Raw genomic sequence first — 12,242 nt, 5'->3', positions numbered from 1 at the left:
GAGAGATCGCCGGAGTTGGAGGATGAGCGTCGAGTTTTGAAGTAGAGTTGGAAGAAGTAGAAGAGGGCGCAGGGGATCAAGGTGCCGAGGATGAGGCCGCCTCGACCTTGGACGACGCCTTGGAGAGGGACGATGATGCGCATTACCGCGCCGAAATCAGATCGTGCCGGTGGTTGGGAGCTCGTGTCGGCTGTGCTGGCCGATCTGTTACGAGTTGGATTCAGTTTCTTTGCTCATGCTTTCTCTCTTCCTTTCTCTCTTTCTCTGCTTCTCTTCAGAGTCTTTACTCTTTTGGGGGGTGAGTTAAGGACAGTTTAGGGTTTTGATAAATGTTTCTCTCTGTGTTGAGTTGGAAAGATAAATAGGAGATTAAACATAATTATTCTATGTATTGGGGGCTTCCTCACACAAAAAGTAATACAGGGGCTAGTCACGATTACTTTCTTTTTTTTGGGCCTTAGACACATTTTTTCCTTCTTTCTAAGGGGGTGTTAGTCAATTGGGACATTTTCATGCAAAATGGGATAATTGTTAAAGTGGAATAATATTTCGCTAGTAGGATATTTTAGTGGGATAACTAGGAACAATTTTGTGAAGCAGGATATTTTGATAAAATAACGTGGGATAAATTTTTATAATCATGAAGTATATATTTATGCATTTTGAAGATATAAATACTATTTATGTATTTTAAACTTACTATTATTAATTGATAATTGCTTACAAGAATGTTCGTTACTATTAAATAACTTTTGGTTAGACTATAAGATATTGACAATTATTATTATGATGATGGTCTAATGATGGTGATAACCATAATAGGAAATAAGTAAAGAAAAAAAATAAAAAATAACAAAATAAATACGAGTTCTAGTTTTTTACCACATAGTTCCAAGCTAAAACTTGGAATAATTTGAGAGACTAGAACTCTTATTTTTGTATAGAAAAATAAAAAAAGTGGGATAATTTTGTACAATTATCCCAATTCTAGTTTTTTTAAAGTTCTGCTTGACTAACACTGTAAAATTTTATTCTAGTTTTAGTTCTATGTGACTAACACCTTAAAATTTTATTCTAGGTTTAGTTCTATGTGACTAACACCTTAAAATTTTATCCCACAGATTATCCCAGTTCTAATTTTAAGTTCTAGGTGACTAACCCCCCCTAAGAGCATGCTGCTTTTACAAAGACACACTTATTACTATAACCATCGGACACGCCGGCAAATCTCCAACTGTGAGAAATGAACTGGACGGTCAGATTCCGCTACATCCAACAGCTCAATATTATGACCAAACTACCCTCGGTCCTCCCTTCCTCTCAACCATTTCCCTGTAATAACGCCCCAAACGCGGACCAATATCGTCATTTCACATTAAGACAGCCATCAACAATTAATCCCCAAAGAAACTGCGAATGGATTAGGTCTCCTTATATTGGACTCTTATCAGTGTAAGCTCGGCGGCTAGGGTTCCATTTTCTCCCTGTCTCTCTTCAATCTTCTTCTCTTTGCAAAACTAGGGTTAGGGTTTCTAATGGCGTTCGATTCATCGAGCGATTACGTAAGCTGCTAGGGTTTGTAACAGCTTCTCGATCCAGTCCCAGCTCCGGTTCCTCTCTCTTCAGAGATGACGACTGTGAATCCATTCGATCTCCTTGGAGACGACGACAACGATGATCCTTCTCAGTTGATTGCTGCTGCTCAGCAGCAAGAAGGTCTCGAGCGGCCTGCCGCTCACCGGAGGGAAGAAGGCTGGCCGCTGCTCCGGCGGCGGCGAAAAAGATGCCGAGCCGGTGCCTCCCTCTCAAGCTGGTAATGGTTTATTTATTCCTCCGTAAATTAGAAATATCTAGGTTTATAGTGTAAATATAAAAGTATGGTTGATTTGGGGGTGTATAGATAAAGTTCATCGTCTTTTTAGCCAATTATGATGAATTTTGAAATCTTTTATATATTAGGAAATGTTAATGCATTTTCATTTAGTTATCTTCCTTAACATATAGTTTTTGGTGTTTAGTAGAGTAATGCATATCGTTTGCCATAGCTCAAATATCATATTGTGATTGGAAATATCAGGTTATAAACTTTAATTTGTTATCCTGTACTTGGGAGGGCAAATTGGAAGCTTATGTATTTCGTTTGTTCATTTATGTGGAATGTTACTAATTATAGGATCAGAGATGTTAGTGTGCTACATCATTTCCTTTTTTTTGTTAATTGAACATGGGAAATCACATGATTATAATGAAGCATTTGAAATATTGTAAATTATCTATATAATTTCGGAAATGTGTTTGATATATATTTTAAGTTGGTATGAGTCTTCATTCCTAGCTGAAGCTGCAGAAAGTAAGCATATATATTGTATTAACCCGTTTCGAAGTTCCATATGATTTATTATTTAGGGTTTTCTATTGTAAGGCTACTACTGTTTGGTGAATTTATATGCAAATCATGTTTTTATTTTCTGTTAAATTAATGGCATATTGTGTTGAAGCTCTTATGCGAAGAAAGCAAAAGAGAGAAACAGCGCTTCTCTCGTGTTTCTTTATTTCAGTTTTACATTCAGGAGTCAGGACCTTTTTGATTTCCATGGGTTTCTTAGATGTCCATGGGAAACCCACCTCTTTTAAATTCTTAAAGTACCGACGTTTTGTTTGCATTTATTGTTTTACTCAACATGCAGTAAAGAAACTAAAGCGATAAATGCTATATAACAAAACATGTGTAGTTTATGGATTGGACTTTTACAAAGGGGCTTGCTGAGTTGATAACCACTACTAAGGGCAATGGTTAAAGAGGAGAGGAAAGAGAGAAATGAGCGAGAAGAGAGAGTTAGTGGGGAACACAGGGCCTTGCTTACCTCATCACTCTCTTTCAATCTCTTTGATAACCTTTTCCCTTAGGGCAAAGGTTAGCAAAACCATTCTAAAAATACAAATTAATGCATGTGGGGACAAGGACTTTCATGAAGGGTTAGCTCTTTTGAGGCCTAAAAGAGTTTGATTTTTCAAATTGGGAGGAATACTTAGTTTTAAAAAGTGAGGAATGCACTCAAATTTTCTATGTCACAATTCCAGGAAATTCCGAAAATTTCAAGATCTCATTTTTTGTTTCGTGTTAGGAAATCAATAATAAAATTTTTGTTTTTTAGGTTTTGTGAAAGCATGTTGTTACTTTCTAAAAAAGTGAGAAAGTTAGAATTAATTTGCGGATCTTACAAATTTGATGGTTGAACATTAGAAATGCTATTATATTATTTTGTAGTATTGTTATACTCAAGTGCATAACAATGTGGGAGTCCTTCCATTTCGTGTTGAAGATGGTGATGAAGTCAAGATAATTTTGTCATTCTAATAATAGTTTTGAAGTAGTGTCAAAAACTTAATACTTTTAACAATTAACATTATCTTTAAATGTTTCCTTCTTTCATGTTTCTCCAAGAAATTATGATTAGATCACTATCAATCACCTTGTACATGTTTCTCTAAGAAATTGTGATTAGATCACTATCAATCTCTTTGTAATGCAGGGTGGATTTTTTGTTTGAAAATTCTATGCTAAAGTAGTGCCGCATTGGAATTTGGGGCCAATTCCAAATAGCTTAGACCTTTACATTACCTTGGTTCTTAACCTCTATTTAAAGCCTATTCATTTCATGCTGGGCCATATGGCTTTCCAACAAGTGGTTTCAAAGATTGATGGTTGGCATGCCATTGATCCATGGTTGTTGGTTTAGATCAAGAGAGATAGATTAAGTTCTATTTAGCCCACAAGTAGTTGAAAATCCTACAAATGTTGATAGTAATGTTGTGATTTGTTGGTTTACACCAAAGCCAGATTAGCCCACAAATGATGGATGACTCTCGAGATTGTTCACTTGAGTGACTAAGGTCTGGTTGACCCACGGGTGGTGGAGAATTAAGTAGCCATGCTTCCTCTTTGTGGTCGTTGGTTCAGATTAAGTCAGTAAGGGTTAAGCTTTGCTCACAAATTAAGGGCCTGATTATTGATAATTTCATGCAAGTGTATTCCCTCTTTGAAAAGTTAAGAAGAGTGATGGACTTAAATAGAAAGTTGGAGTCGAATCTTAATAGCTTGAGCTATTGGGTTTATTTGGTTGGCAACATCTATTTTGGGCACATTAAATGCAGGTTGGGCCATATTTTTCCCAACAGTTTTTTATTGATGTCGATGATTGGGTCACATGCTAGAAAAGAGAAAAGCATGATCTTAAAATTTCATACCTTTTCTTGGCAAAATTTCACCTAAAACAGAGGTTTGCTGAATTTCAAAGAGATTCGTTTTGAATCTTTGGTCTAGTCATAATTTATTAGTGAAAATATGGAATAACAAGGCCAAGGGAAGGTGAGTCTTCTAAAATTATTATCAATTTCAAGGCTAAAGTGAAGGCAAAATATGAATATTTGGTCTAATCATAATTTTAGTTACTATTAGAATGACAAGGTGAATCTTCTTAAATTATTATCACTTTCAAGGCAAAACTGAGGTGATGATCTTTACCTTTTGTCATTCACTTGGGTGAAGGAGTTGTGCAAAATGCTGCAGTGTGTTTAGCATTTCAAAGTTTGATCATCACATTATTGAGGCTCATAAATCAATCTCTCATCATTTTATTAGGAAACAAACAATGAATTTTCACAAGAACATAGAATGAATAAGCATCCTATCCCCCTTCTTAAAAAAAGAATATTGAAAATTTGGGGATTTGTAACAGAATTTTGACTATGCCATAATTCCAGAAGCCAATTCTCTTGGGCCGTGGGGTGCATAGTGCATAATATTTTTATCAAGAAACATCTGGCATGGAGCACATTTGGCTGTTTTTAATTTGCATAAAGTAAAATAGTTAGGAATTTTTTTTACATGTAATTTGATTGTTTTTTCTTGGATGCAGTGAGGGAGGCTAGGAATCCCACTAGCACACTGTCACGTGGTGGCGATGCTGGGAGAGGTGGTCCTGGACGAGGACGAGGAGGGAGAGGAGCTGGGGTTGGCCCAAATCGAGATTTTGGAAATGGGAATGAGAATGGCTTCACTGGAGGCTATGGTGGTGGCAGAAATTATGGTGGTGGTATTGCTGAGGAAGGAGAGGGTGGTAATATTTCAGGAAGGAATCGTGGAGGACATGGTCCTCCACGGGAATCATTCCGAGGTGGACGCCGAGGGGGTTATGGAAATGGTGACGAAGAAGCTGGTGATTCTGAGCGTCCTCCTAGGAGAGTTTATGAGCGCAGGAGTGGAACTGGTCGTGGTTACGAGATAAAGCGGGAGGGAGCTGGAAGAGGAAACTGGGGAACAGTGACTGATGTTGTTGCACAGTTAAGATCTTACATTTTTATTGACTTTTTATTTCTAGGTTTTCAGTTGCTATGTTTGATTGCTTTGTAAAACAACAGAGAACTTGAGGAGAATGTGAATGCTGATGAAATTATTGCAACTGCTGAGAACCAGCCGGAGCAGGAAGATGGCAAACCTGTGGAGGGCAATAAAGATAATAAGGAAAATACAACTACTGAAGAAGAAGCTAAACCTGAGGATAAGGTTAGTTCTTATTGCAAGATCTTTTCTATTGTTATTCTTTATTGTTGAATGCTTGTTTTAAGAGTTGTTTTAGGGAAAAATATTTTTATTGTGATCGGAATATGTTTGTCATATCAAGGACTTTTAACTGCATCTGCATGCTGTTCTTGCCAATTGTTCATGAAGATTCTCTGTCTGGGCTGAATAAAAAAGTGCTATCGTTTAAACATCAAAAATTTGCTATGAGAAAAGCCTGATGCTTGCTGTTGTAGTATAGTGAAGAATTAGAAAGGTCTCCTTTCTTGTTCTTCTACTCGTAGGACAGAAATATCTGGCGAATGGTAGTAATATGCATTTATTTCTTCACTTTCTTCAATTTGAACAACTAAGAATTAGAAATAAAGAAAAGCTGCTGCTTTTATAGTAAGAGTCCAGTATCGTTATGCAGGACAATAGATGTCATTCCTTTGAACATAAATGTATGGAATAAATAGGCAAACCTAAATCTTGATGTTAACAATGTTTACGAGAATAGCTGAGCTGTTTCTGTTCATTGTCCGCCCTTAGGTAGGTGTCTCTTTGGCAAGTGCAATATTGCGCATTGTTTTTTCTTCTCCTTCCTTAACTGTATTTACACTAGGGATTGCTTTCTTAACTCACTTCCTGAATTCAGCTCTGAAAGTGTTCTTTGAAGTTTTCTAGAGTCTGGATTATGATTAGTTTGATAATGGTTACGAGCTATAAGTTGCACAAGTATGGGTGTGGGTAAGGTTATGGGACTTGGAAAATTTGTAAAATGTAGGATGCGGGGACATGGCTGAAACTCATGAGATATAATTGTTGGGATTTTTAGATCTTGCAAAAATCTCAAAAATTACCGAACGCAACAAATATAATCACACCAGATTTTATATAAAAAACCTTCAACTGGAAAATAAGCACGGGATTGAAAACAATCCTCTATCGCCACCAAATTACAATCTTTTGCACAGACGAAAACTGCGAAACCCTCTCATAATACCCTTGAACTCGATTACACTCTTTGTTAAACCCCGATTATAAGAATATTGTCTCTCATTCTCTCTACTAAAAACTCTAGAATACGATGCTTTATTTAAAGACACTCATGACTTGTCCACCAAGTCAACTTAGTCTATAAGAAAACTAAACTACTAGAATTAATCCTAACCTTCAAATTAGGATCCAACTTGGAGTTTGAGTCGGCACCAAACATATCCTCCCTCGACGAGAAATATGCACATATCTCAACGGCTTTAGAAAAACTCACTCTCTTCTTGTTCTTCACCTCTCCCTTGTGGACAAGGGTCTCAGAAGAGTCACCTACACTATTAACAAAACGCTCATCTAAATAGCAAATATGATTGCTATTCTTTCTCCCTCACAAAATTAAATCATCTCTATACACTTTGCACCACTCTCCTTCACCTATATTCTTGTACCCACGGGATACCATCTCACCCAACAAAATTAAATTAGCACAACATGACGGCACATATCTCACATGACGAAGAATTTCGAGTCGACCTTCCCAATGTGAAGGTTGAGGCGAATACTCTCAACGCCTTCTAACCTTCATCTTCTTGTTATTTCTAACAATCACGTCACCAAATTCTTTCTATCTTCTGTGTCAAAATACTCTTTGTTGTTGTAAACGTGCATGGAGGCCGTAGAATCTAACATCCGAGGGTTATTTGCATTAGTGCGATTACTCTCCGTTATCAACACATCTTCATCACTCACAATTGTCGAGGAGTCCTTCCCGTTTACTTGAAGCTTCATCTGCCTAATGATCTTCAAATGATCTCGCATCTAGGAACATCTGAACTGAATGTCATCATTCTCTTCGTAATAGTAGCACTCCCTTTTGCTGATGTCTTGGACCCAAGATTTTGACCTTCCTCAATAACTATCACATCTCTCGTACTTCTCCCTCCATTAGAACCTTCAAAAGCTTGTGTACTCTCACCACTACTAGATGCATTTTTTCCCCATCATTCTTTCATTCTCTTATAGGCATTGTTTTAAATATCCCCGACATGACCCGATATATCCTTTTACAGGGCTTGCCGCAACCGATATGATCTTTAAATGTCTTTTACCGCTTTTTGACTATTTTGAGTGATAAATCCCCAATATGGCCGATATATTAGCCGATATGTGGACCAATATATCTTTTTATATAGTTTGTTGTAAAATAATATATCGTGTTTGGAATTTTTGGGCAAGATATCAAGATTTTTCCATTATATCAAATGACATTTTGTCCTAAAAAAGCAGATCGAATGTTACAACGTTGATTTGTATTTTTGTTTGTTTTAGAAGGTTGATTAGTGATCCTAAACATATATTATTCGTATTTTGTATGCTTAAATTTTATTACATATGTTGAGATTATCTTTTAATGCATTATACTATGTATGCAAACATTCATTATGGCATTCCGATATTTACCACATATCCCCGATATTTCCCCGATATCCGCAATCCGATTTGAATTTTGGTCATCCGATATTTCCCCGATATCCGATATTTAAAACCTTGCTTACAGGAGTACTATCACATTATCAGATATTAAAGTTTGCTTCCCTGCAATTATTGTCTAAACTAACGGCTTGTACGACTTCAGTAAGATAGACAATAGAGTAAGGCTTGCTCTTCTTTTTTATATTTTTCATTGATATTCATAAGTTGACAACTAGCTGATTAAAGTGATTGAAGGCATTGATGTGGTCTTGTCTTTCATCTTCAATGAATAAAGCTCCATCCTCAAATAAAATCGGTTGGTCATAGACTTCGACGCATAAATCCCCTCGAGCTAATCCCACAAGCCTCTTGGCGTGGTTTCCTGCATAATGTTGTACTTGATCTTGGAGGCGAGTGCCAAACGAATTGTGTTGACTTGAAACTCTACCATCCTTCACCCCTTCAGCCTTTTTCTCCTCCAAGCTTGATCAACACCCTGTTGGACAAGAAGATGTTGAACTGTAAACTGCCACATTGTAAAATTTATTTTGCTACTGAATAGGGGAATATCGAACTTTTGACCCAAAGATATCATCCTCTAATCACAACCAAATTCAAATAAGTCACTATAGAAGTTGAATTTGGTAGATCTGACATTAAAAACGAACTCGGCACGTCCCAAGGAATGACTCTTAGATCACCAAAATCCACCTCCAAACCCTTGATCGGTTAACAAATCAATCTGGATCGTTGATCTGGATTTAAAATAAATCCAAACCCGCCAAACACCAAATGGCGAAAACTCCGACACCGGATCACGTGCTCTCAATTGCTCTCTCCTTCATGTGATTCATACCAAGAGAAACTCACGCCTCACTTTGTTTTTTCTTAGTATTTGGTTACTATTTTGGCTATTTAGTATTTATGCACCATTGATTATGGATCTAAGTTTGTTATTTATGTTTTTTTTTTTGCAATTTTATATGAACTTAAACGCATATTTTATTGAAACATTATAATTAAATAAATTAAAAAAAAGGCAAACGCCTAGGTGCCGCCAAGGCGCTTAGCGCCTTCTATAACATTGGTACTGCAGATGTCAGGACAACATGTATATGTTACTATTGGCTTGAATGTATTGCATTTTCTACTGTAAGACATTGCATCTATTCTCAACTTGTGTCTATCACTCGAATTCTTTATCCAGTCATCTTTTTTTAGGTGACTTACAGTCACAATAACAGCTATCATATCCCTTGTCCTTTCATTTCCGCATGTTCATTTATGCATAGTATCAGTGCTTATTGTTATATCTGTCTTATAACCCTGGCCTCATGATGTTTTAACTATGATTGGAGTGTAAACTGGATCACTACGACCAAAGTTTTCCCCACAATGAAAACGTTGGGGGTAAAATCGGACAGATTTTTTAAAATGTTCATTTGTATTTTGTTGCCATGCCTGCGTGCTTGTTATTTTGTTGTGACAGTGATAATGACATCCGTTTACCATATTTCCTTCTAATAGTTTTGTGCAAGAATTCTGGGTTGTTTCGTTAAAACTCTTGTTAATGAAATGCGGGGGTAGTTTCGCACCGTTCTAATAATAAAAAAATTGTGCGAGAATGTGATCCTACATCATAAACTTAAGCAATATCATCTATGTAAATGATCTTTACAATGGAGGAGGAATGTTTCCTTGTCGTTTCAACATAGGGTTAGTTAGAAGAAGTGGAATGTTTTCTTTTTGTATTGATGTACATGTTCTCTTGGATTAGTTTATTTCAGTTAGAAAACATATGGAAGTATCTGAATTTTTTTTTTCTTAAAGGTTTTCTTTCCCCTGTTGGTTAGCGTATACATGGTAGTTGGGACTCTGGCCATTTTAGGGAGGTTATTGTTGGCGGGGGTGTCTTTGCTTATTGGATGCTGCCTTGTTCCATTGCGGGCATACAATAATTTCATCCTTGGGCTCTATCTTTACATTTGCATTTAAGCAGATTTATTTGCTGATTGCAAGATAGGTCAAAGGGAAAGTCATCTTTAAGCAGCCACCGCCCCCCCCGCCCCCTTTATTTGGCATGTCATTATTTTGTTTGGGAGTTTATGTGTGAACAGTTTGGTTTTTTAGCAATCAATTTCACATTGTCTTATTTATTTCTGTGGAATCACCAATGTGCTGGGAGTCCAAAGATTCTTGCATAGTTGAATTATAACCCACAACTTACACCATAACTCTAGAGCTTTGATGTGTAACGGAAAGGATTTTCATGGTATGTACTTAGCTCTAATGTACATTTCCATTTTCATTATTAAGTTTGTTTCTCTGATATACATTCTACTGTGTCAAGCAGCTAATGCTCTTAAAAAAAATATTCTGATGAATACCCATGCTTGTTTCATACCTACCAACAGCTTGAAAATCTTGGTCAAAAGCTCATCTATTTTTATTTTGTTTCGTGTACTTGAGAATAATGAAAAATTTCATATTATACGAAAAGTAAGCTGACCTGACCTCAACTGGACTGTGACCTACATTCACTTAAAGCGAGTTTCAAGTTTGTGGACGCAATTCTTTTGATTTAAGTTGTTTTGCTCGTTAGAATTTTTTAAATTATCTAAACATTGTTGCTGTCCCAAATGTGGAATTTTGCAGGAGATGACACTTGATGAGTATGAGAAAGTTAAGGAGGAGAAAAGGAAATCTCTTCTTGCAATGAAGGCTGAAGAGAGGAAAGTTACCATTGACAAGGAGTTGGAATCAATGAAGCAACTTTCTCTGAAGAAAGGGACTGATGAAATCTTCATTAAACTGGTAAGCATGCAATAAATTCGTGTATATGGTGGTGCATAATTTTGCTAGTGTCAAATATCTTACAAAACTATTTTTGATGATAGGGTTCAGATAAGGAATCAAAAAAGAAAGAAACTGAACGTGAAGAACGAGCGAAGAAGGTAAGTACTTTTCTGCAGTAGACTTACATATAAGGGCTGTTTGGTGTGCTGCAATTGTAGATGTGGCAAATTCTGCATGCATTGGTACAGGAAATAATAACTCAACCATGTCATATGGGTATGTTGTAGAACTAAATGCAAATCCAATACTTGCTCAGTTGCGAAGTTTATTGGATTTCCATTTCCAAATTGAATGCAACAAATGTTGTCGAATGCGATTCCCATTTCTAACCATGTTGTTGCTAATCAAACACTGGAAACGAAAATTTGACTGCAGAGCTTTACTTGTTAAACACAATTCCATGGCGTCGATTACTTGTTTTCTTACATTGCTATTGTGTTTTCCAGTCTTTGAGCATCAATGAGTTTCTAAAACCAGCCGAAGGAGAAAGATACAACTCTGGAGGCCGTGGCCGTGGCAGAGGAAGAGGTGATCGTGGTGGCAGAGGCGGCTTTGGTGGTGGTGGAGGCTATACTCCAGCACCGGCAATTGAAGACCCTGGGCAATTCCCTACTCTTGGTGGGAAATAGAGGGGGTTTTAGGGTTTGCATTATAAACTTGTGCTAGTCTTTAATTTTGCTGATGATGTTAGTTTATTTTGGTTTCTAGTTTCAGAGAAGTTTGTGTGTCTAGATTCAGTGAAATAATTTTTATGTTATTTCCTGTATCTAAATGAATTCCTCCTCATTTTGTCGTGTTCTTCTTATACTCAGGCTTTAAGTTGGTATCTGATGCGAGAGATGTGTCTATTTAAGGGTAGGATTTTTCTCCATGCTGTGGATTTGTCTTAACATACTATTTTCTTTTTCCGTTCTCTTTAATTGTTCAAGCTTTCTAGAAGCTGTTTCTTTATCCACCACATGAGACGTGCTATCTTTGTAGCTAGAGTTTGTTATTATTTCTAAAGGTGAAGATTAAATCGAAATGGTGAAATTCATATTGATCAATCTTTTGGACATTTAAATAATCAAACGTTAGTGGTAAAATCAAGGTGTTTTTTTAGCTCTGCATTCTTTTTTCCTTCTTGTGTTTTATTGTGTACGCCCGGTCTTGCTTTTACTTCTTAATTTCATTAGTTCTGTTGTGCAAAAGTCCAGTGCTATATGGTCACAAGTATGATCGAAACGAATTGAATCCAATACCTTGGAGTGTGTATTCGTATTTATTGAAAATTGTCAAATTTGTGAATTCAAAAAGAAATTCTAATATCATTCTCTAAATTTCCTTCAATTTAGATTTGAATGTAAATATTTTGTAA

At 36.5% G+C, this 12,242-nt stretch overlaps 1 protein-coding gene across 1 annotated transcript; it reads left to right on the top strand.

Moving 5' to 3' along the window:
* On the top strand, positions 1,427-11,819 carry LOC109844433 (RGG repeats nuclear RNA binding protein A-like). The gene is given in 8 exon segments (XM_020413453.1): positions 1,427-1,709; positions 1,712-1,787; positions 1,790-1,813; positions 4,920-5,343; positions 5,422-5,566; positions 10,685-10,843; positions 10,927-10,983; positions 11,332-11,819. Coding segments are annotated over 8 exon segments (1,149 nt in total). The 5' UTR covers positions 1,427-1,628; the 3' UTR covers positions 11,515-11,819.

Source organism: Asparagus officinalis, chromosome 6 (assembly GCF_001876935.1).
Source record: "Asparagus officinalis chromosome 6, Aspof.V1, whole genome shotgun sequence".
Taxonomy (NCBI): domain Eukaryota; kingdom Viridiplantae; phylum Streptophyta; class Magnoliopsida; order Asparagales; family Asparagaceae; genus Asparagus; species Asparagus officinalis.
The sequence above is the reverse complement of the archived record's forward strand: the minus strand, read 5'-3'. Positions and strand labels throughout refer to the sequence as shown.